Genomic DNA, 23918 nt, shown 5'->3' with positions numbered 1-23918 from the left:
GAGAAAATGTTCATCAACTCATTTGAGCTGCAAGAAATTCTAAAAGATGTATTTTAGTTTGAAAAGCAATGAAACAAATGGAGACTTGTATATTCAAAAAGGAATGCAAACCATCAAAAATGCTGTTGTGTCTGCCTTCTTGATCTAGGGGAGGAGGGTAGAATTCATAGGTATTAAAAATAAAAATTTATACAGAAAACCCCCCTTCATTTCAGTAATATGGTTCATTAAGTGGATTTATTTTTTACATTTTGGATCACTTTTGCATTTCTGTGATAAATCCTACTTGGCCATGGTATATAATACTTTTAATATGTACTGGTATAAGTTTGCTGATATTTTGTTGAAGATTTTTGCATCTGTTTTCATAAAAGACATTGGTCTGTAGTTTTTTCGTGATGTCTTTGTTTGGCTTTGGTATCTGACTCCATAGAATGAGTTAGGAAATGTTCCCTCATCCTCCAATTTGGAAGAATTTAAGGATTAGTATTAGTTCTTGTTCAGATGTATCACTAATTATGCCCTCTGTTCCTTGGCATTTCTTTGTTGGAAGTTTTTTGATTACTGATTTAATATTTTTACTTTTTATTCAGATTTTCTCTTTCTTCTTGAGTCAGTTTTATTATTATTATTTTTTTTTTGAGTTTGTATGCTTCTAGGAATTTGTCCATTTCATCTAGGTTGTTTAGTTGCCATAGGATTCTATAATTCTGTTTCTGCAAGGTTGGCAATGATGTCTATTTTTTTTTAATGGTTATTTTTGAGAGAGAACGAGAGTGTGTATGCATTAGTAGGGGAGGGGCAAAGAGAGAGAGGGACAGAGAATCTGAAGTGGGTTCCATGCTGATATCAGACAGCCTAATGCAGGGCTCGAACTCAAGAATCTCGAGATCATGACTTGAGCCCAAGCCAGATGCTTAACTGACTGAGCCATCCAGGTACCCCGATATCTCTATTTTCATTCATATTTTAGTAATTTGAGTGTTCTCTCTTTTTAATCTGCTGAAGGCTTGTTAATTTTGTTGATATTTCCAAAGGGACTTATGTTTTCTTTGTTTCTATTGTTTTTCTAGTCTATATTTCATTTACATTTGCTCTGATTTTTATTTTCTTCCTTCTCCTTGGCCTATATTTAGTTTTCTTCTCCTTTTGTAGTTCTGTAAGGTGGAAGGTTAGGTAGGTTATTGGTTTGAGATCTTTATTCTTTTTAATACAGTTATTTACAGTTATATTCCTTAAATTGTGGGATGTTGGGAGCACATGGCTGGCTCAGTTGGTAGAGCATGAACCTCTTCATCTCAGGGTTGTAAATTCCAGTCCTATGTTGGGTGGGAGAGATTACTTAAAAGTAAAATCTTTAGGGGTGCCTGAGTAGCTCATTAGGGTGAGTGTCCAACTCTTGATTCCGGCTGAGGTTGTGATCTTGTAGTTTGTGAGATCGAGTCCCATGTCGAGTGTGGAGCCTGCTTGGATTCTCTCTCTTTCTTTCTCTCTGCCTTTCCCCTATATGCTCTCTGTTTCTCTCAAAATAAGTAAACGTTAAAAAAAAATCTAAGAAAAAATAAATTTTGGGATATTGTGTTTTTGTTTTCATTGATCTTAAAGTACTTTTTACTTTTCCGTGTGATTTTTTAAAATTGTTTTCAAATGTGTTGTTTAATTTCCACATATTTCTATATTTCCTTTTGTTACTAATTTCTAATGTCATTCCGTTGTGGTCGGAAAAGATATTTTGTGTGATTTCAGTCTTTTAAAATTTATTGAGATTTGATTTGTGGCTAACATATGGCTTATCTATGTGCACTTGAGAAGAAAGTGTATTCTGCTGTTGTTGGGTGGAGTGCTGTATAAATATATCTGTTAGGCCTAGTTGGTTTAAGCGTTAACATTTTCAGTTTCCTCATTTATCTTGTGTCTGGTTGTTTTATCTGTTATTAAAATGGGGGTTTGGTGTTTCTCTTGTAGAACTATTTTTCCCTTCAACTCTTCAATCAGTTTTTGATTGATCTATTTTGGACTTCTGTTACATGTACATATTTAATTGTTATATCGTTTTAGTGGATTAACCTTTTATCATTCTGTAAATTTTTTTGGTCTCGTAACAATTTTTGTCTTAAAGTCTATTTTGTCTGACATTAATGGGGACACTGCAGTTCTCTTTTGGTTACTATTTGAATAGAATACGTTTTTCCATCTTTTTAATCCATTTATGTCCTGGGGTCTAAAGTCAGTCTCGTATAGACAGTATGTAATTTTATCGTCTTTATTGTTATTATTATTCTTTAATATTTTAATGTTTATTTTTGAGATAGAAACACAGGGAAACAGGGGAGGGGCAGAGAGAATGAGACACAGAATCTGAAGCAGGTCCAGGCTCTGAGCTGTTAGCACAGAGCACAAAATGGGACTCAAACCCATGAATGGTGAGATCATGACCTGAGTTGAAGTTGGATGTTCAACCAACTTAGCCACCTGGGCACCCCTTGATCATCTTTATGTTCCATTCTTTCATTCTCTGTTTCTGAATTGGAGAGTTTAATGTTTTTATATTTGATGTAATTACTGATAAGGAAAGATTTCTGCATTTTTCTTGTTTTCTGTCTTATACTTTTTGTTCATCAATTTCTCCATTGCCCTTTTTATGAAATATTTTAAGTGTAGTATTTTGATTCCCTTCTCTTTTCTTCTATGTATGTATATTTAGTTAGTTCCTTAATATTTGCTCTGGTGGATATAAGCATCATAATTTATAACAACCTAGTTTGAATTAATACTGTTTTGTTGGTCTTGAGCCTGTCTATGGTAGTACATTATGTCAGAAATGTCTGCAGTGTTCACTCAGGCACACATTACTCATGGCATACTCCACAGACATTTCACCAACCAGGGCCCCCGTTTATTGCTGGGCCAGCTCTGCTGGTTCTTATTATGATATATATAGCATGCCAAGGACCATGTAGCCAGGTTGAGAGCAGAGAGAAAGAGAAAGCAGACTTGGGGCTCAGCCTTTATTAGGGTCCAGTTGTGGAGTGTCTAGGGTTTTGCTCATTCACTCTATTGGCTAATTTAAAGCAGAAAGGCAGGAATTAGGGCCTGAGGAAGGAGAAAATAGGGTCACTCATGTAGTCAGTTATTTAGGTTACCTGGGGTTTTCTGACAGAACTTCACAGATGGGGCAGCCTCATTGCTTATGTGGTGGTTTTTCTAGTAGCTGTGTCATACAGCTGGCAATATGTTTATTCAAGATAAATGTTTTTTGAAATGGATATCATAGCGATCAAAAGCTTAATGTTAGACCCACTACAATAAAAAAATCTTACTGTCACCAAACTATGGAAAGAGCCCAAGTGTCCACTGACTGATGAATGGATAAAGAAGATGTGGTATATATACACAATGGATTATTACTGAGCCATCAAAAAGAATGAAATCTTGGCATTTGCAACAATGTATGGAGCTGGAGTATATTATGCTAAGTGAAATAAGTCAAAGGAAGACAAATATCATAGGATTTCACTCATGTGGAATTTAACAAACAAAACATGAACTTATGAGAAGGGGGAGAAGAGAGAGAAACGATAAAAGACTGTTAACTATAGAGAACAAACTGAGGGTTGATGGAACTTGGTGGGGGATGGACTAAATGGGTGATGGGCATTAAGGAGGGCTCTTGTATTGAGCACTGGGTATTATATGTAAGTGATGAATCATTAAATTCTATTTCAGAAACCATATTACACTGTATGTTAACTGAATAGAATTTAAATACAAATTTGAAAAAAAACATTATTGTTAGACACTTAACCTACAAATATAAATACCATGGTTTCAATGATATATAAAAACTTTGTTTCTATATTTATGTACTTCCTGTCATATATTTTTATGTGTTTTGTGCCCAGCAACATAGATTTATAATTATTATTTTACATATTTTTTTTTATTTTTTTATTTTTGAGAGAGAGAGAGAGAGAGAGAGAGAGAGTATGAGTGAGTGAGGGGCAGAGAGAGAGGGGGAGAGAGAGAGAGAGAGAAAGAGAGAGAGAGAGAGAGACACTACTCATGAGGGGCAGAGAGAGAGAGAATCCCAAAGTGAGGCTTGAGCTCATGAACCAGGAGATCGTGACCTGAGCCAAAGTGGAATGCTTACCCGACTGAGCCACCCAGACGCCCTTGTAGTTTTCTTCTCAATCATGTACAAAATAAAAGGGGTACAAGTCCAAAATACATTAGTTATAAATTTTATATTTACCTACATAAACACCTATCTTTACTGTTTTTTTTTTTTTTTTAACGTTTATTAATTTTTGAGACAGAGACAGAGCATGAATGGGGGAAGGTCAGAGAGAGAGGGAAACACAGAATCTGAAACAGGCTCCAGGCTCTGAGCTGTCAGCACAGAGCCCGACGCGGGGCTCGAACTCATGGACCGCGAGATCATGACCTGAGCCGAAGTCAGACGCCCAACCGACTGAGCCACCCAGGCGCCCCACTGTTGTTTTTTATTTCTGCATGTGATTTCAAGCTGCTGGCTTATGCTCTTTCATTTAAGTCTGAAGAGCTCCCTCTAGCATTTCTTACACTCAGGTTTACTAGTGACATACTCCCTCAGTTTTTATTTATCTGGAAATATTTTTTTTAATATATTTTTTTAAACATTTATTTTTGAGAGGCAGAGAGAGACAAGAGAATGAGCAGGGAAGGGGCAGAGACAGAGGGAGACACAAAACCTGAAGCAGGCTCCAGGCTCTGAGCTGTCAGCACAGAGCCTGATGCGGGGCTCGAACCCATGATCAGATCATGACCTGAGCTGAAGTCAGTTGCTGAGTCACCCAGGTGCCCATCTGGGAATATTTTAATTTCTCCATTATTTTTGAAGAATAGTTTTGCCAGATATACAGAGTTCTTGCTTAACAGTTTTCCTTTCAGCACTTTAAATATGTCATCCCATTGCCTTGTGGCAAAAAAGGTAGTGAGGATTCCTTGCACACTCTTTGGTCCACAGAGTTCTCTTTGCTGGTTCTTCTGGCCAGAAAAATGGTTTTACTTTCAGAGTTTTAGGTGTCTACACAGCTGCCACATTGCAGCTCTGTGACTTAGGCTGTATTGGGACATGGCCAACAGAGAGAGAAAAGAAAAGGGACAGGAAAGAAAACCCAAAATGAAGGTTCTCACATTTTCTGTCTCACATTCTGTCCAGAAAGATGGTTTTATCTCTGTAGTTTAGTTGTGTCTTATGTACAATTCTGCACAGGGTCCATCCTATTCCATGATGGGAGAAAAAACAAAAAAACTCAGTAAACTCCTTCCTATTACTGACTATTCTTTAAGTTTTGGCTCACTTCCCCAATCCATCTGTTACTAACATTTATTTATTTGTTTGATGTTTATTTTGAGAGCATGAGTTTGAGTCTAATGTTTATTGAGAGAGCATGGGGGAGGGGCAGAGAGAGGGGGAGAGAATTCCAAGCAGTCTCTGTGATATCAGTGCAGAGTTGGATTCAGGGCCCAGTCTCCCTAACTGTGATATCATGACCCAGCTGAAATCAAAAGTCAGATGCTTAACCATCTGAGCCATCCAGGCACCCAACTTTTTATTTATTTTTAATGTTTAAAAACTTTTTAAAAAGATTTTATTTTTAATCTCTATGCCTCCTGTGGGGTTCAAACTCACAACCCCAAGATCAAGAGTTGTGAGCTCTACTGACTGAGCCAGCCAGGTGCCCCTATTTACTAACCTTTTGGAGTCCTGAGTTAATTGCTTTTAGTATGTTGTCCATAGGTTTTAGTTGTCATGAGTGGGAGTGAGAGACTGTAGTGGGCTTAACGTCATCTTTGCTGGTGATTCTTACACACATTTTTTATTTCTCAGTAGACCCTTGGAAAAAGAATGGTAGTTGTGAAGAGAAGGTAGTTATTTTCCCCAGGCTTAAGATTTAAATATAGTAGAGATTCTAGCTGAGATGTCTACAACTTTTGCCTGCCCAGAGGCTTACCACTTTAGGTCATAGTAATGATAGGAATCATTTATATACTATTTACTCTGTTCCAGATACTGTTTCCAAAACTTTAAACTCCTTTAGTCCTCACAATAACTCTATCAGGTCAATACTATATTATCCCCATTTTATTTTATTTATCATTGTTATTATTTTTAATGTTTATTTTTGAGAGAGAATGAGAGCAGGGGAGGGGCAGAAGAGAGGGGGACAGAGGATCTGAAGTGGGCTCCATGCTGACAGCAGAGAGCCCAATGTGGGGCTCAGAATCATGAATGGTGAGATCATGACCTGAGATGAGGTCAGCCACCCAGGCAATCCTTATTATCCCCATTTTAAAGATAAATTGAGGTACAGAGAGAGTAAGTAATTTGTCCAAGGTTGCATGGATAATAAATGGTGGAGCCATGATTTAAACCCAGCATAAGACAATTTAGTGTTAGAGCACATGTTCTGGTTAAAATTTTTACTTATGTGTTATGGAAATTATCATATACAAACCAAAGTAGAAAATACTGTAATGAACCCGCCCTCCACCGTGTATCTTCAACCAGTTTTATTAGTTTTCAGTATTCTGCCTTTCTTGTTTTATTTTTCACTAACTTTTTTTTGTTTTTGATAAGGTATCTGAAAGCAAATTCTAGATATCATTTTATTTATAAACACTGAAGTATATATCTAAAATGCATAATACTTTTATAAAACGTAACCACAGTATGAATATAACTACAATATAATCAAAGCTTAAAAAGTGAATAATAATTTTCTGATTTCTAATATCTTGTGTTCAGTTTTATCTGATTGTCTCAGAAGAACCTTCTTATAGTTGGTTCAGTTCAGGATCCCAATATGGTCCACACATTGTATTTATAGATACATACCTTAATTGTAAAAATTTTAATACTGGCAAACACACATTTTCTCTCTCTAGAGAGAAATCCCCCTGCTCTCACACCCACTCTTTTTACATAGAAGGTAATGTTAACACACATTCTTAACTCTCATACCCTCTTTAGGCTGTCCCTAATGATGACTTTTCTAATAATGGCCACTTGTATTCAAGATGGTTTTCTGTTTTAAAAGTTAATTTTTTCTAATTAACAAAAACCTGCTCCTGTGCTTTTGAAGTATTTAGCACATATTATATGGTTCCTTTTTTATTTACAGATATTTTCCAATTTATCCCTGGATGAGCGTTGCCTTTCTGCCTCGTTGGTTTGCAAGTACTGGCGTGACCTTTGTTTAGATTTCCAGTTTTGGAAGCAGCTGGATCTTAGTAGTCGTCAGCAGGTATGGAATCTAATTCTAAGAAACACCTTGGCCTACTCAACAAATATCTTTATTTCTCTTCAGAAATCATTTCTTTCATGTTGGAGTTTTTCAAGATAGTTCGAATGACTGTAACTTATAATTCCATGCTTCAGTAATTTTTTTGTGTGAATTTACGTTATAGCTAGGTTCTTGTGGTGAAGAAGATATTTAATGTGGATTGGTAATTTTGGGTTGCTTCTTAATCCTTTTGTCTAAGTCTTCTTTGTCTTCTCCCTTTTTTCATTACGTTTAAAGAAAGTTATTAAGCTTTCCCCCCCTTTTTGTAGGAATTATATCATGAATTTTAGTTTAGTAGTAGAACATGATGGCATATGTTTATATAGTACTGCTGATATGCCATGTACTGTTCTCTGGGCTTTACACATACTAAAGCATTTGAATCTTGTAACAACGTTTTGAGTTGATACTATTATTATACCTTTTAATGTGTTATTATTATACTATTAATTATAGTATCTTTACACTGTTGTTATAGGTGAATAGTATAAGAATTTTTTTTAAATTTTTTTGTTAAAGATTTTAGTTTATTTTGAGTGACAGAGTGAGAGTGTGTGTGTGTGAGACAGAGAGAGAGATCGGGGCAGGGGCAGAGAGCGAGGAAGAGAGAGAATCCCAAGCAGGCTCTGCACTGTCAGTGCAGAACTCCATGTGGGGCTCAATCCTATGAACCGTGAGATCATGACCTGAGCTGAAACAGAGTCAGACACTTAACTGACTGACCCACCCAGGTGCCCCAATAGTTTAAGCATTCTCACACTACTGTTATAGATGAATAAATAGAAGCAAAATGGGCTAAGATATCTTGTTTTTATTTTCCTTTTGATTAATTTTCTAATCTTCCCTATTGCCTGGCTGCCCAATGTGTTCATATGGTGGCATAAGTTAGGAAAAAAGGTGGAGTTAATAGTGCTTATTGCATACAATTTGTTGGACTTGTTGTTTTTTTCTTTTGGACTTGGACTTGATTGTTAGAACTTCTTTTGGACTTGATTGTTAGAACTTGGCATTGAAATGCATAAAAATATTCAATAAGAATAGGATTTTATTGGAGTAGTGAACCTGTTCTAAATCCATGATACTGTTGGGTACTGGTGTGCTGCCACATGTTTAACAACTCCTTTCAAAAACAAACAAATAGAAAGCTGTGATTTGTAATATTTGCTAGTTTTTGTGGTGCATATGCTGCCACGATGGCCTATTTCAGGCTACGGATGTGATATCACTGAATGCGGTGATGTCCCTGATTTGGAAAGAGGTACACATTGCAGGCTCTTGTGAGTTGGTACAAGCCAACTGCATGCAGCATACCACTAGTAGTTTACGTGGGGTGTGTGTGTGTGTATCACTCGTTCACTTTAAACAAAATAAGCAAATCCTGGACATTTATGTGTAAGTTTTCTTTTTGTTTTTCTGCCTCATTGGTTAGAAGCTGAAATAATTACAGAGTTAGTCATTTCCCTGCCTGGGTCCATGAAATTTGTGTCCAGGGAGAATAGTGAGTATTTAGTTATTGTGGCTGGTAGAGTGGAAAGAAGTAATGTGAAATAATCCATTGGCTCTTTAGTACTCTTGGATATCTGAGCTGTTTGTTACAAACTCAGGCTAAGAATAGCTTTACCCTTCTATTGGTAGTTATGTCTGGAGATGAAAAAAGAAGAAAAGATAAAAGGAGAGCTATGTCCAGGTTTTAACTTTGAAGGTAACTGTCTGTATTTATGCTTTTTCCAGGGAGCATAAAGGTAGTTTCAGCCTTGTCTCTTACTTTTAGTGCTCCTCAGCACTGCAGTTCTTTACTTCTGTTCTAAATTTCGTCATGTGCATCTTCTTTGACCATTATTTGTACTCAAGGAACTTGAATAATATTAACCCTCTTTTTCTTTTTTATTTATGTTTACTTATTTTTTATTGAAGTATACTTTTACAGGTGTACAACATAGTGATATGACAACTCTATACGTAATGCTGTGCTCATCCCAAGTGTAGCTGCCATCTCTCACTGTACAAGGCTATTACCACACCATTCACTATACTCCCTATGCTGTACCTTTCATCCCTGTGACTTATTCCATGATTGGGTATAGAATATGTACAGGTTGATTTTTTAAAAATTATGTTTAAAATTCAGACGGCCATGTGAGTTTTTTACCACATGAATTCTAAGGTTACTCATACTTAGCTTTGAGGTATTTTTTTTATATAAATTAAAACAAATTTTGTTTAACATTTTTTAATTTATTTTTTTGAGAGACAGAGACAGAGTGCGAGCAGGGGAGGGGCAGAGAGAGAGGGAGACACAGAATCTGAAGCAGGTTCCAGTCTGAGCTGTCAACACAGAGCCTGATATGGGGCCTGAACCCATGAACCCTGAGATTATGATCTGAGTTGAGTTGGACACTTAAAGCACCTCTAGCTTTGAGGGTTTTTTTGATAAAAGGTATTTGATATGGACATTTGTATGTAATCTTGGATTGTTCATAAACAAAATGATGTATTTTATATATATATATATATATATATATATATATATATATATATATATGGTATTCTGATAGAAGTAGTAAAGGGACACCTGTTTGGCTTGGTGTCCTACTTCAGCTCACGTCATGATTCTACATCTGTGAGTTCTAGCCCTGTGTTAGGCTCTGTGCTGATACTCACAGCCTGGAGCCTTCTTCAGATTCTATGTCTACCTGTCTCTCTGCCCCTCCCTCACTCATGCTATGTCTCTTGTTGTGTCTCAAAAATGAATAAACGTTAATTTTTTTTTTTTTTTAAAGGGGCACCTGGGTGTCTCAGTTGGTTAAGTGGTGACTTCAGCTCAGGTCATGATCTCGCCATTCCCAAGTTCGAGTCCCACATCGGTCCCTATGATAACAGTTCAGAGCCTGGAGCCTGTTTCAGAGTCTGTCTTCCTCTCTCTCTGCCCTTTCCCCACTTGTACTCTGTGTGTCTCTTTCTCTCTCTCTCTTACAAAAATAAATGTATATTAAAAAAATAAAAAATAAATTTTAAATAAAAAAGTAGTAAAACAATTAAAATTTATATTTTGTGATAGGGATCATCTAATACAAGGTATAATAAGTTACAATTCATATAATGTGATGACTGATACACACTGTTTGCTGGGTTAAAAATAGAAAACAAAGCAATTAAAATCTCAGTATAATTTTGTGTATTCAAACTTTTTCAAAGTTTAACTTTGAAAGTTAAAGTAACTTTCCTGATAAGGATAGATCTTAGGCTTTCAACGAAAATTAACACATATATTTTTGCTTGGTGTTTTTCCATACCACTTCTGACACCAGATGTGTGGAGTTTTTTTCATTCTAAAAAATTCTCTGATAATAACTGGGTATCTAACAATTCAGTGCAATTCTGACACCAACTCCTGGGGTTAATGCAGACCTCACCGATTATGGGCTTTAGTCCTATAAGACTGTCCCCTCTTCATACACCCCTCACGAGTCCCAGGAGTCACCAGTAGTTCTCACTGACCAGCTGTGACTTCAGGAGTTCCCTCTAGTCTTTCCTCAGGTTTGAATAATTTGCTAAAATGACTTACAGAACTCAGGAAAATACTTTTACTGGTTTATTGTAAAGGATACAACTCAGGACTGGCCAAATGGAAAAGATGCCTAGGGCAAAGTACGGGGGGTGGAGAAGATGTGGAGCTTCCATAGAGTCTGTGGGCCTGTCCCCCTCCTGGCTCCTTAAGGTGTTTGCCAACCTAGAAGCTCTTCAATTTTCATTGTTGAAAAGTTTTTCTAACCTAGTCTCTAGCTCCTGTACCCTCCCAGGAAGTCAGGGGTTGAGGCTGACAGTTACCACTTTCTAATCACATGGTTTTTGGTTTTTCTGGTGACCAGACCTCATCCTAAAGGTATCATCTAGGGGCCCCAGTTTAAGTCATTTCATTAGTATAAACTCAGGTGTGGTCAAAAGGGGCTTGTTATGAATAACAAAGGACACTCCTATCAGGAAATTTCAAGAGTTGTGGAGGCTCTGTTCTAGGAATTAGAAACAAAGACTAAGTATGCATTTTATACTATACCACAGTTCTTGTTATGCTTTAATATTCAATAAGAAGGTTTTCTTTTGATTGTGGTTTTCATACTGTAATCTAATTATTACTTATTTATTGGGGGAAAGCTTAATAAAAGAATAGAAAGTAAGTTTCTACTTTTAGCAAAAGTTTAAACTTTTTTTTTTTTTCCTCCTAGGTCACTGATGAATTATTGGAAAAAATTGCATCAAGAAGTCAGAATATAATTGAAATCAACATTTCTGATTGTCGCAGTATGTCTGATACAGGCGTATGTGTTCTAGCATTTAAGTGTCCTGGACTTCTTAGGTATACAGCCTACAGGTGTAAACAGCTTTCTGACACTTCTATTATTGCGGTTGCCTCTCATTGTCCTTTACTTCAGAAAGTTCATGTAGGCAACCAGGACAAACTTACTGATGAAGGACTCAAACAGGTAAATATTAGCATCTATAAAATGGTTTTACTCTGATTAACTCAAAATGTTTGCTTGAAGCTACACTTTAACACATTATTATATGTTAAAAATAATGCTCAGAGACTAAAATAAGCCATCTTGTTTTTTGTACCCATGAGTGGTTGGTTCAGTAAAATTGATAAATAACTTTGGTGTGTTTTGTAGTGAGTGCCTGAACTTCTGGGACAAGCCATTTTATTTATTTTTTTGTTAGTTAAATTTTATACCAAATTTGGCTTTAGGTTCCAATAGTATGCATTTTGGGTTAGTATGAGGTTTTAAAAATTGACTTTTAATTCCCCTTTTACATTACTAGATGATATGCTTATGTGCTTTAAAATACATATTTTAAAGCATAAATGAAAGTCCAAATTAAGGAGTGTAGAATGAAGTAAAAGCTGCTCATTACCCATATTTGGAACAATAATTGGATTAAAATACTATATTTTATCTTTGATGCACTTCCTTTGGAAATGCCATTTAAAATTTTTTTGTCTCAGAGTAGATTATTCATTCATGAGTATTGAATGGATTCTATGTGCCAGGCTCTAGATTTGTGAATATTGTGAATATTTAGTAATGTTTCCAGTTTTGTACTAGGTACTTACTGTATTTTAACATGTAACCCTTGAAGTAACTTTGTGAAATAGTTGGTATTAAACTCATTTTGTAAAGGGAGAAATTAAAGGTTAGAAAGATTAATTAACTCACTTAATGTTTAGCAAGTGGTGGAACTGGGGTTTAAAGCTTAGATTCTCCAAAATCTCTTCCATCTTTTGACTTTCCCACTCCAAAAGACTTTGAATAAGGGGGCCTGCTCTGTGAGGGCAGAGGCCCTGCACGTTTCCCACTCCAGCTACGGTTTTCTTGACAAACATTTTTGAAAGAAAGAGTGAATTAATAATTTCATTCAAGAACTTGTCAGGATTAAAGTTTAAATTTAGAAGTGGGGTGTAGTCCTGACACTTCCCAGTAAAAGCAGAATATTGGCAAAGTCCTAGATTTAAATCTGATCTGAAATGAACTTAGAAGAAGGTCGCTAAATTTAAACATTACATATGAATTAATTGAAAGCTCAGTATTAGAAGGAATTTGGGGAGATTCTATCTTAAGCAGTACTGGGTGTGTCAATCTAATTTATGTATTAAAAATGCTAAAATGTATAAGGGAGACTGTTCTGTCTGCAAAGGCAAATTGTGCAATAACACCGTTATTTGTTTTAATATCTGTCCCGATCATTTCTGCTATATATATGATCACCCACTAGTGGAATGAAGTTCTTATATGTATTAGAACAAATTAATCTTTAACAGGAAATTATAAATTTTGTTGACATGGCATGATTTTTTTTGTGATAGAAACCTGTTGGCAAATTATACTTTATAATGAGACATTTATAGAGGTCTGTGTATTTATAAAGTTGACTAAATCTGTTGTATTTTTAAACATGATATAATATGAATAGTTGAGCAGACTGTTAAGGGTGTTTGTGGTAAGAATAAGATCATAACTATGATTGAAATAGAGGGAAAATAAAAAGTCCTTTAAGGAACAAGAGTTAATATGCCAATCAAGTACCGTGAATTTATCTAACCTCTACAACTTCTCTAGAATGTAAGATATCTTGGAACCTATAAATTTATGATTAGATGTTTGCTTCAGATTTTCATGGCTCTTTTTTAAATACATATATTTTTAATTTTTAGAAAGAGAGTGCACGGGAGTGGGGGAAAAGGGCAGAAGGAGAGAGAGAATCTTAAGCAGGCTCCATTCTCAGCCCAGAGCCTGGCAAAGGATCTCACAAATGGATCTCACAACCATGAGAGATCATGACCTGAGCTGGAATCAGAAGCTTAACCAACTGAGCCACCCAGGTGCCCCATAGGCAAATATTTTAAATCAATTTTTGGAAACATGCTCAAAGAGCTAGTGGAAAGTATGGACAAACAACTAAACGTTTTAGAAACTAAAAGAATTCTAGAAAATGATGTATCAAAAAATTGAGATAGTAATAAAGATCTAGAAATTATCAAAAGGAACTAAATTGTAATTCTGGAGCTAAAAAGTACAATAACTGATATTAAAAAATTTTCTAGAGGGATGCAGCATCAGATAGGGGTAGGCAGGAAAGAATGAGTGAACCTGGAGATGAAACAAAGTGAATTATTGTGTCTGAGAAGAAAAAGAAAAAAAGAATGAGGAAAAGTGAATAGAGCCTGAAGGACCTGTGGGATATCACTAAGGAGAACAACATTTGCATTATGATTGTCCCAAAAGGAGAAGGGAGAGAGAAAGAGAAAGAATATTTGGAGAAATAATTACTAAAACGTACCAAATTTGATGTGAAAAACATGAATCTGTATATCCAAGAAACTCAATGAACTCCAGGCAGATTAATTTCAAAGAAGCCTACAATGAGACACATGATAGTATGATTGTCAAAAGCCACAGACAAATAGAGAATCTTGAAAGCAGCAACAAGAGTAGTGTCTCTTAGCATACAAGGGATCTTTAATAAGATTAACAATTGATTTTTCATGCAAAACCTTGGAACCAGAAAGCAGTGTGCTGATGTAAGTTCTGACAGAGAAAATATCAAACAATTTGATATTTGACAAAACTATTCTTTAAGTATGAAGTCAACATTAAGATATTCTCAGGTAAACAAAAAGTGAGGGAAGGGGCACCTGGTTGGCTCAGTCAGTGGAGTATGTGACTCTTAATCTTGGGTCTGTAGATTTGGGCCCAAAATTAGATATTTTAAGTAATATCTAATTACTTAAAAAAAAAAATCTTCAAAAAAAAAAAAAGGAATTCATCATTAGTAAATCTGCTTTACATGAAATGCTAAAAAGAGCATGATAGCTATATACGTAAATATAAAAGATAGTTTTACTTCACTTTTGGTTTGTAACTCCTCATTTTTTTCTATGTGATTGAAGAAAAGCAAATGTATAGAATGAAGATTATAAATCTATGTTAATGGGCACGTAATGTGTAAAAGTGTAATCTATGATAATACTGTAAGTAGAAGGAGTAGACACATAGCACTATCATGTATACTGTTGACACTATGTTGGTATTGTTCAAATTATGCTATTATAAGTTTATGATGTTAATTGTAGTCTCCATGGTAACCATTAAGAAAATAACTGAAATATGTGTAGGAAAGTAATGGGAAGAGAATCAAATGGTATACTGCATAAAATCTATTAAATACAAAAAATGTGGTAATGGAGGAATTGAGGAACAAAAAACATTTAAGACCTACAGTAAGCAAATAGTTTCTAAATGGCAGAAGTAAATCCTTCCTTGCCAGTAGTTACTTTATTTTTTTTTTTAATTTTTAAAGTTTATTTTATTTTGAGAGAGAGAGAGCACGGGAGGGACAGAGAGCAGTGGGGAGAGAAAGAGTCCCACCACCAGCTCAGAACCTGATGGGCTTGAACACACAAACTGTGAGATCATGAACTAATCTGAAACCAAGAGTCAGACACTTCACCCACCAAGCCACCCAGGCGCCCCTATCAGTAGTTACTTTAAGTTAAATAGATTAATTGGAGCACCTGGCAGGCTCAGTCAGTAGGGCATGTGACTTTTTTTTTTTTTAAGATGTTAAGTAATCTCTACACCAAATGTGGGGCTTGAATTCATAACCTCAAGATCAAGAGTCACATGCTCTTCCGACTGAGCCAGCCAGGTGCCCTAAGCAAGCAGTTCTAACTTTTTTTTTTTTTTAACGTTCATTTTTTTTTTTAAGTTTATTTATTCTGAGAGACACAGACACAGTGCAAGCAGGGGAGGGACAGAGAGAGGGAGCAAGAGAGAGAATCCCAAGTAGACTCCACACCACCAGCTCAAAGCCTAATGTGGGGCTTAAACTCATGAACTGTGAGATCACGATCTGAGCTGAAACCAAGAGTCAGACGCCTAACTGACTAAGCCACCCATGCAACCCAAATAAATGTTCATTTATTTTTGGGAGATAGAGAGTGCGAGCAGGGAAGGGACAGAGAGCAACAGAGGATCTGAAGCAGGCTGTGTGCTGAAAGCAGCAAGCCCAATGCAGGGCTTGAACTCATGAACTGTGAGATCATGGCCTGAGCCGAAGTCAGCTGCTTAACCAACTGAGCCACCCTGGTGCCCCTAAGCATGCAACTCTTGATCTTATAGTCATGACTTCAAGCCCCACATTGGGTGTGGAGTCTACTTAAAAACAAGTTAGATTATACTGTAAAAGACAAAGATTGGCAGAATGGATAAGAAGATAACTGTACCTATCATGTCTATAAGAGACTCATTTTTTGATAGAGACAGAATGAAGTTGAAAGTAAAGGATGGAAAAAAGATACTCCATTCATTCCCACCAACAGTGTGAGAGGGTTATCCTTTCTCTGCATCTTTGCTCACATTTGTTGTTGCCTGTGTTGTTAATCTGAGCCATTCTGACAGGTGGGAGGCGGTATCTTATTTTGGTTTTTATTTGTATTTTCCTGATGATGAGTGATGTTGAGCATTTTTTCATGTGTCTGTTAGCCATTTGTATGTATTCTCTGGAAAGCTCATGGGGTGGGGGTTTCTCAGAAAGTTAAAACTAGAATTACTCTATGACCCAACAATTGCACTACTAGGTATTTATCCAAAGAATACAAAAATACTGGTTCAGAGGGGCATATGCACCCATGTTTATAGCAGCACTATCAACAATAGCCAAATTATGGAAAGAACCTAAATGTCCATCAACTGATGGATACATGTGTGACACACATGTATAATGGAATATTATTCAGCCATCGTTTCATTCAAAACGAATGAAATCTTGTCATTTGCAACAATGTGGATGGAACTAGAGAGTATTGTGCTAAGTGAAATGAGTCAGAGAAAGGCAAATACCACGTGATTTTGCTCAGATGTACAGTTTAAGAAACAAAACAGATGAGCATAGGGGAAAGAAGGAAAAATAAGATAGAAACAGAGAGGGAAGCAGAATATAAGAGACTTTATAGAGGACAGACTGAGGGTTGCTGGAGGAGAGGTGGGTGGAGGTATAGGCTGAATGGGTGATGGGCATTAAGGAGGACACTTGTTGGGATGAGCACTCAGTGTTACATGTAAGTGATGAATCCCTAAATTCTACTGATATCAATACTACACTATATGTTAACTAACTTGAATTTAAGTAAAAAAAAAAAAAAAGATATTCTGTTCAAATGCTAATAACCAAAGATGGTTGGAGTAGCTATATTATCATCAGAAAAAAATCAATTTTAAGTCAAACAAGCTTATAGTAGACACTGAAGCTCATTATATATTGATGAGTTTCAATTTCTCAGGAAGATAGAACATTTATAAGCATATATATACTTAATAACAGAGCTCCTAAATATAGGAAACAAAAGTGGAAAGGTTTGAAGGGAGAGATAGGTAATTCTCCATTAATAATTAGAAACTTTAATACTGCACTTCAGTGATGGCTACAACAACCAGACCGAAGATCAACGAAGAAATGGAGGACCTGAACAGTGCTATAAACCAATTATACCTAACAGACATATATAATACACTCTACAATAGAATATATATGCTTTTCAAGTACACATGAAACATTTTCAAGATTAGACCACAAACAAGTCTTAGTAAGTTGAAAAGATTGAAATCATGCAAGTTTCTTCTGTGATCACAGTGAAACAAATCTAGAAATCAGTAACAAAAGGAAAATTCGAAAATGTATGAATATGTGGAAGTTAAGCAACACACTCTTGTACAGCCATTGGGTTATAGAGGAAATGATAAGGGAATTGGAAAATACCTTGAAATGAATGAAAATTAAGACACAATACACAAAAAGTTATGGGATGCAACAAAAGTAATGCTCAGAGGGAATTTCATGGCTGTGAAAGCTTACATTACAAAGAAAGAAAAATCTGAAATTAGTAACCTAAATGTACACCTGAAGGAGCTTGAAAAAGAAGTTAGCAGAAGGGAGGAAATAATGATCTGAGATAAATGAAGCAGAAAACAGAAAACTAGTTTTTCTGAAAATACTAACAAAAATGACAAATCTTTGAGTAAGAAAACAAAGAAGACTCAACTCACTAAATCAGAAATTTAAGCATGAACATTCCCACCAACTTTATAGAAATAATAACAGTTCTACAAGAAAATTAAGAGCAACAATACACCAACAAACTGGGTGGCCTAGATGAAATGGGCAAATTCCTAGAAATACACAAATGGCAAAAACTGATTGAAGAAGAAGTAGAAAATCTTCTACAACAAGTAAGGAGATTGAACCTGTAATAAAAATCCTCTCCAAAAAGAAAAGACAGAAACCAGATGGCTTCCCTCATGAATTTCCTCAAACATATAAAGAATTATTACCGTTCCTTCTTAAACTTTTCCAAAATATTTAAGAAGCAGCAAACAGTACTTCCTAACTCCTATGAGACCAACATTAGCCTGATTTTGAAGCCAAAGACACTTCCAGAGAAGACAATTACAGAACAGTATCCTTGATAAGTATAAATGCAAAAAAATGTCAAAAAAATAGCAAGCAGAAGCCAGAAACATATTAAAAGGACTATGTATTATGACCAAGTGTGATTTATTCCTTGATTGCAAAGGTGGCTCAATCAAGCCACTGATGAAAGTCAATCAGTGTACTATATCACATAACTAGAATGGAGGAAGAACTCACATAATCATCTTACTTGGTGTAGAAAATGCATTTGGTGATTCTAGTATCTTTCCATGTTAAAAGCACGCAATAAACTAGGAATGGAAGGACACTTCCTCAACGTAATAAAGGCCATATATATCAAAACTATTGTTTATATCATACTCAATGGTGAATGACTGAAAAATTTTCCCTTAAGTTCAGGAATGAAACCACGATGCCCACTTTTGCTTTTTCTCTTCAACATTGTACTGGAAATTCCAGCCAGAGTAATTAGGCAAGAGAAAGAAATAAAAGCCTTCAAAATTGGAAAAGAAGAAGTAAAACTATCTCAGTTTGCATGGTTTTATATAGGCACACCTCAGAGATACTGCAGGTTCGGTTCTAGACCACCACAGTAGAGCAAATTACAATAAAGCAAGTCAAATGAATTTGAGTTCCCAGTGGATATAAAAGTTATGCTTATGCTAATTGTAATTTATTAAGTGTGCAATAGCACTATGTCTAAAACAATAATGTACATTTCTTAATTAAAAAATACTTTATTGCTAAAAAATGCTAGCCATCATCTGAGCTTTCAGGGAGTCATAATCTTTTTGCTGATTGCCTTGGGGTTGTTGGCTGCTGACCGATCAGAGTGGTGGTTGCTTAAAGTTGGGGTGGCTCTGGCAGTTCTCTTAAGAAACCACTTTCTTCATCCATAAGAAGCAACTCTTCATCTGTTAATGTTTTATCATCAGATTGCAGCAATTCAGTCACATCTTCAGGCTCCACTTCTGATTCGAGTTCTCTTGCTATTTCTACCACATCTGCAGTTACTTCCTCCGCTTAAGTCTTGAACCCTCAGAGTCATCCATGAGGGTTGGAATCAACTTCCTCCAAACTCCCATTAATGTAAATATTTTGACTTTTTCGCATGAATCAGGAATGTTCTTAATGATGTTTAGAATGGTGAATCTTTTCTGGAAGATTTTTTTTTTAATTTTTTTTTTTAAACAAGCTTTTTGCCCAGTGTGGGGCTGAACTCATGGTCCTGAGACCAAGAATCACAAGGAGAGTGGGGGAAATGGAAAACAACTAGTTGGTGGAGCAGTCAGAACACATGTACCATTTATCAATTAAGTCTGCCGTTTTATATGGGTATGGTTACATTGGAGTTCAATGATCACAGATCACCATACCAAGTATAATAATAATGAATATGTTTGAAATATGGTGAATTTTACCCAAATGTGACACAGAGACATAAGATGAGAAAATGCTGTTGAAAAAATGGTGCTGATAGACTTGCTCAATACAGGGTTGTAAATTTGTTAAAAAATAACTGTGAAGTACAATAAGATGAAGTACAATAAAATGAGCTCTGACTGTATATAGAGTAGACCCTAAAAAAACTCTTCCCAAAACTGTTTGAGCTAATAAAAGTATTCAGTGAAGTTCTAGGATACAAAATCAGTGTGCAAAAATTAGTTGCATTTCTGCAAACTAGCAGTGAAAAATCCAAGGAAGAAATTAAGAAAATAATTGCGTTTACCATAGCTTCACAAATAAAATATTAAGGAGCAAATTTAGCAAAGCACATGCAAGACTTACACACTGAAAACTACAAAACAGGTTAGAAAGAAACTAAAAAACACCTAATAAATGGAAAGACATCTTGAGTTCCTGAATTGGAAGACGGTATTTTTAAGAGGATAATACTACCCTACCCAAAATGATCTACAGATTTAATGTAATCCCCATTAAAATTCCACTGGTGGTTTTGCAGAAATTAAAAAAACTCATTATATAATTCATAAGGAATTTTAAAGGACCCAGAACAGCCACAACATTTTTGAATAGGAAGAACAAAGTTGGAGGAGTCCTACTTCTCAATTTTAAAACTTCTTATGAAGGTATAGTCATCGAAACAGTGTGATACTTAGTGGAAGAACAGATGTATAGAAAAATGGAATAGAATTATGAGTCCAGTAAACCCTCACATCTTTAGTCAATTGATTTTTTACCATAATGCCAAGACCATTCAGTGGGGGAAAGAACACTTTTCCAAAAAAAAGTGCTGGTAAAATTGGATGTCCACATACAAAAGAAAGAAATTTGATTATTTATACCATATACAGAAATTAAATGGGTCAGGGACCTGAATTTAAGAGCCAAAACTATAACATTCTGAAGAAGGGATAGGTGTATATCTTTAGGTCTTTGGAGTTGGTAATGATTTCTTAAATACGACACCAAAAAGGCAGGCAACAAATGTAAAAAAACAGATAAACTGGACTTGATTAAAATTAAAAACTTTCGTGTTTCTAAGGACATTATCAAGAGAGTGAACCGGCAACCCACAAAATATGAGAAAATATTTGCAAATCGTGTATCTGAAAAGGGTTTAATATGTAGACTATATAGAGGACTATTACAGCTCAACATCAACAGAAGCCCTCCCCAAAACTCAGTTGACAGGCAAAATGCTTGAATAGACCTTACCAAAGAGGAGATACAAATGGCCAAGAAGCACATGAGAAGATGCTTAACATCATTAGCTGCTAGAGAATTGCAAATCAAAACCACAATGAGATACCAGTTTATACCTATTCTCATGTAAATAAGCCCAAACCCACAAAACGAAATAACGCAGTGTGGCTTTGTGTATTTGGAGAAACTGGAACTTTGTACATTGCTGGTTAGGAATATAAAATGGTGTGCCTCGTGTGGAAAACAGTTTGGTGGTTCTTCAAAAGATTGAATACGGGGTTAACATATGACTCAGCAATTCTGCCCTCAAAATATACCCCAGATAATTGAAAAAGATGACTTAAGTAGATACTTGTTTATTAGTTTTTGTAGCATTATTCATAATAGTCAAGGTGTGGAAACAACCCAATGTCTATTAAGAGATGAATGAGTAAACAGAAAATATATATGCATAATGGAATATTATTTAGCCATGTAATAGCATGAGATGCTGATACATGTTACTTAGTGCATGAATGAACCTTGAAAATATATGCAAAGTTAAGTAGGCTAGATACAAAGAACAAATATAGTATGATTATACTTATATAAAATACCCAGAATAGAAAAATTCACAGAGATGTAATGTAAACAGGAGTTTTCAGGGGCTAGGGGAAGTCAGGAATGGGGACTTTTTGCTAAATGTGTAGAGCGTTGGGGTGCCTGGGTGGCTCAGTCGGTTAAGCATCTGACTTCGGCTCAGGTCATGATCTCATCAGGTCATGATCTCACTGTTCCCGAGTTCGAGCCCCGTGTCAGACTCTATCCTGGCAGCTCAGAGCCTGGAGCCTGTTTCAGATTCTGTTTCTCCCTTTCTGTCTCTGCCCTTCCCCTGCTCATGCTCTGTCTCTCTCTCTCAAAAATAAACATTAAAAAAAAATCAATAGGTAGAGTGTTTGGAGTGATAAAGTTTTGGAAGGAGGCATGGTGATGGTTGCTTAACACTGTGAATGTAATTAATGTCACTAAATTGTATATCTAAATATGACTAAAATGGCAATTTTTATGTTCTATACATTTTATCACAGTAAAGGAAAAAAGTAAAATATCTAATTGTTTTTAGATTCAAAATTTCTGTAAGATAAAGGAAAATGTCAGTCTCCCCTAATCTATCTTTACATGTTCCAATGATGTTCAGTCAGTTAGGGAATGAACAGGTGTATATTGAGCATGTACTATGTGTCAGGCACTGTTTATATATTCTAACTACATGTTCATATTAAATTTCTCTTTTGATTCACATCTATTCTGAGATGAGGAAGCAGTTATAGAGGGATTGTAAGTTCTTTATCTGAGGTTGAAGTAGTAAATGATAGGACTGACTCATATCCTGGGGTGTCTAGAATTCATACTAAATCTACTCAGTTCATTCCCTCCACTTTACAGATGACATGACACACATTTTACCCTCATAATGGTGATTGATGTTTAATAATAAGACTGAAAAACTAGAGATCTTGAAAAACCTTTTTTGGCAAAATGTGTTGTGTTTAGTTAAAGGATATTTTAGGTATTCTTTCTACATTAGCATCACAATTGGCAAAAGGAAGTAAATGTATATTGGGTTCTTTTTATATATGTTACACAATTTAATCTTCACAACAAAACTGAGGTGGTATTTCAAGATGAAAAATGGAATCTCTTGTAAGTTATTTGCCCAGGTTCACATAGCTAGGAAGGTATGGAGCTAATATTCTCTTTCAATTTTTTGATCTCTGAATCATGTGATAACTAGAAATGTAGAGCTTTTATATAAATGTCAAGAGGCTTTTTTTTTCAGGAAATTCATCTGTATAGCATTTCTAAAACATTCCTTTCCCATGGATCCTAATGAATAGTTTTCTAATAGCTTCCTTCTTTACCCATTAATAATGATTAATAATGATATACAACATTTATTAAGCACTTTTATTTGCCTTGCAGTATGCTAATTAACATTTCTATGTGCAGTGTCATTTTTAATCTTCTCAGCAACTCTGTGAGGTATAGGTAGGCATTATTATAATTCATTATAAGCCTGATGATGGGCCTGAGAATGGAAGTTGGTCAGTTAACTGAAAATCAATTAAATTAAGGAATCACAAAAATCAGTGTGTGTCATAAACATTTTAATTAAAAAGCAATATAAATGTAATTCATTCATGAGTCTTTTCATATAGGGTTAAGGCCTTTTTCTTGAGTTAGAAATGGCTATACTTTTGACTTTCTTTGGTTCAACTATTAGAATGGTGTCACCTTCATGATTTTCAGTTGTTTTTTCATTTAAGTGATACAGGAACTTAAAACTACTAACAGAGGAATATGAGTGCATCTTAATTTAGAATATGATCTTTCCTGTACAGCTCTTCTTACCATGGGATTGCATTCAATGAACCTGTTGTAAATTGAAAATACCCTGTCAAAAATGCATTTAGTATACATAATTTACCTGACATCACAGCCTAGCTGACCTTAAACTTGCTCAGAACCCTTACACTAGCTTACATTTGGGCAAAATCATGTAACACAAAATTTATTTTATAATAAAGTGTCAGATATCTCATGTAATTTATTGAATACTGTATGAAAGTGAAAAATAGAATGTATGGGTGCAGAATGATTTTAAGTGTACAGGTTGTTTACTGTCATGATTACATGGCTGGCTGGGAATTGCAGTTCCCCGCTCATGCCCAGCATCATGAGAATGTATCTTACTGCATATTGCCAACCTAGAAAAGGATCAAAGTTCAAAATTTGAAGAATAGTTTCTGCTGAATGTATATTGCTTTGGCACCATCTTAAAGTAAAGAGATCATAAGGCAAACCATCCTAGGTTGGACCATATGGTTGTCTTACCCAAAACTAATATGACAGCAGCTTTTTATGGCTTCCTTTCATTGAATGCAAACATTCAACCTAGTT

The 23918-nt window shown here is 35.5% G+C and overlaps 1 protein-coding gene across 1 annotated transcript in view; it reads left to right on the top strand.

Annotated features, from left to right (window-relative positions):
* FBXL17 (F-box and leucine rich repeat protein 17) overlaps positions 1–23918 on the top strand; it is a 495516-nt gene that overhangs the window by 13585 nt on the left and 458013 nt on the right. Inside the window, exons 2-3 of the mRNA XM_047090120.1 lie at positions 7167–7289; positions 11552–11809. Of these exons, the coding sequence (XP_046946076.1) occupies positions 7167–7289; positions 11552–11809 (381 nt within the window). The remainder of the gene's footprint in view (positions 1–7166; positions 7290–11551; positions 11810–23918) is intronic.

Source organism: Lynx rufus, unplaced genomic scaffold (genome assembly GCF_022079265.1).
Source record: "Lynx rufus isolate CCGP_SWC_20201006 ecotype Redwood Valley unplaced genomic scaffold, mLynRuf1.p SCAF_1, whole genome shotgun sequence".
In the NCBI taxonomy this organism is placed as follows: Eukaryota; Metazoa; Chordata; class Mammalia; order Carnivora; family Felidae; genus Lynx; species Lynx rufus.
This window is presented reverse-complemented; position numbering and strand designations above follow the sequence as displayed.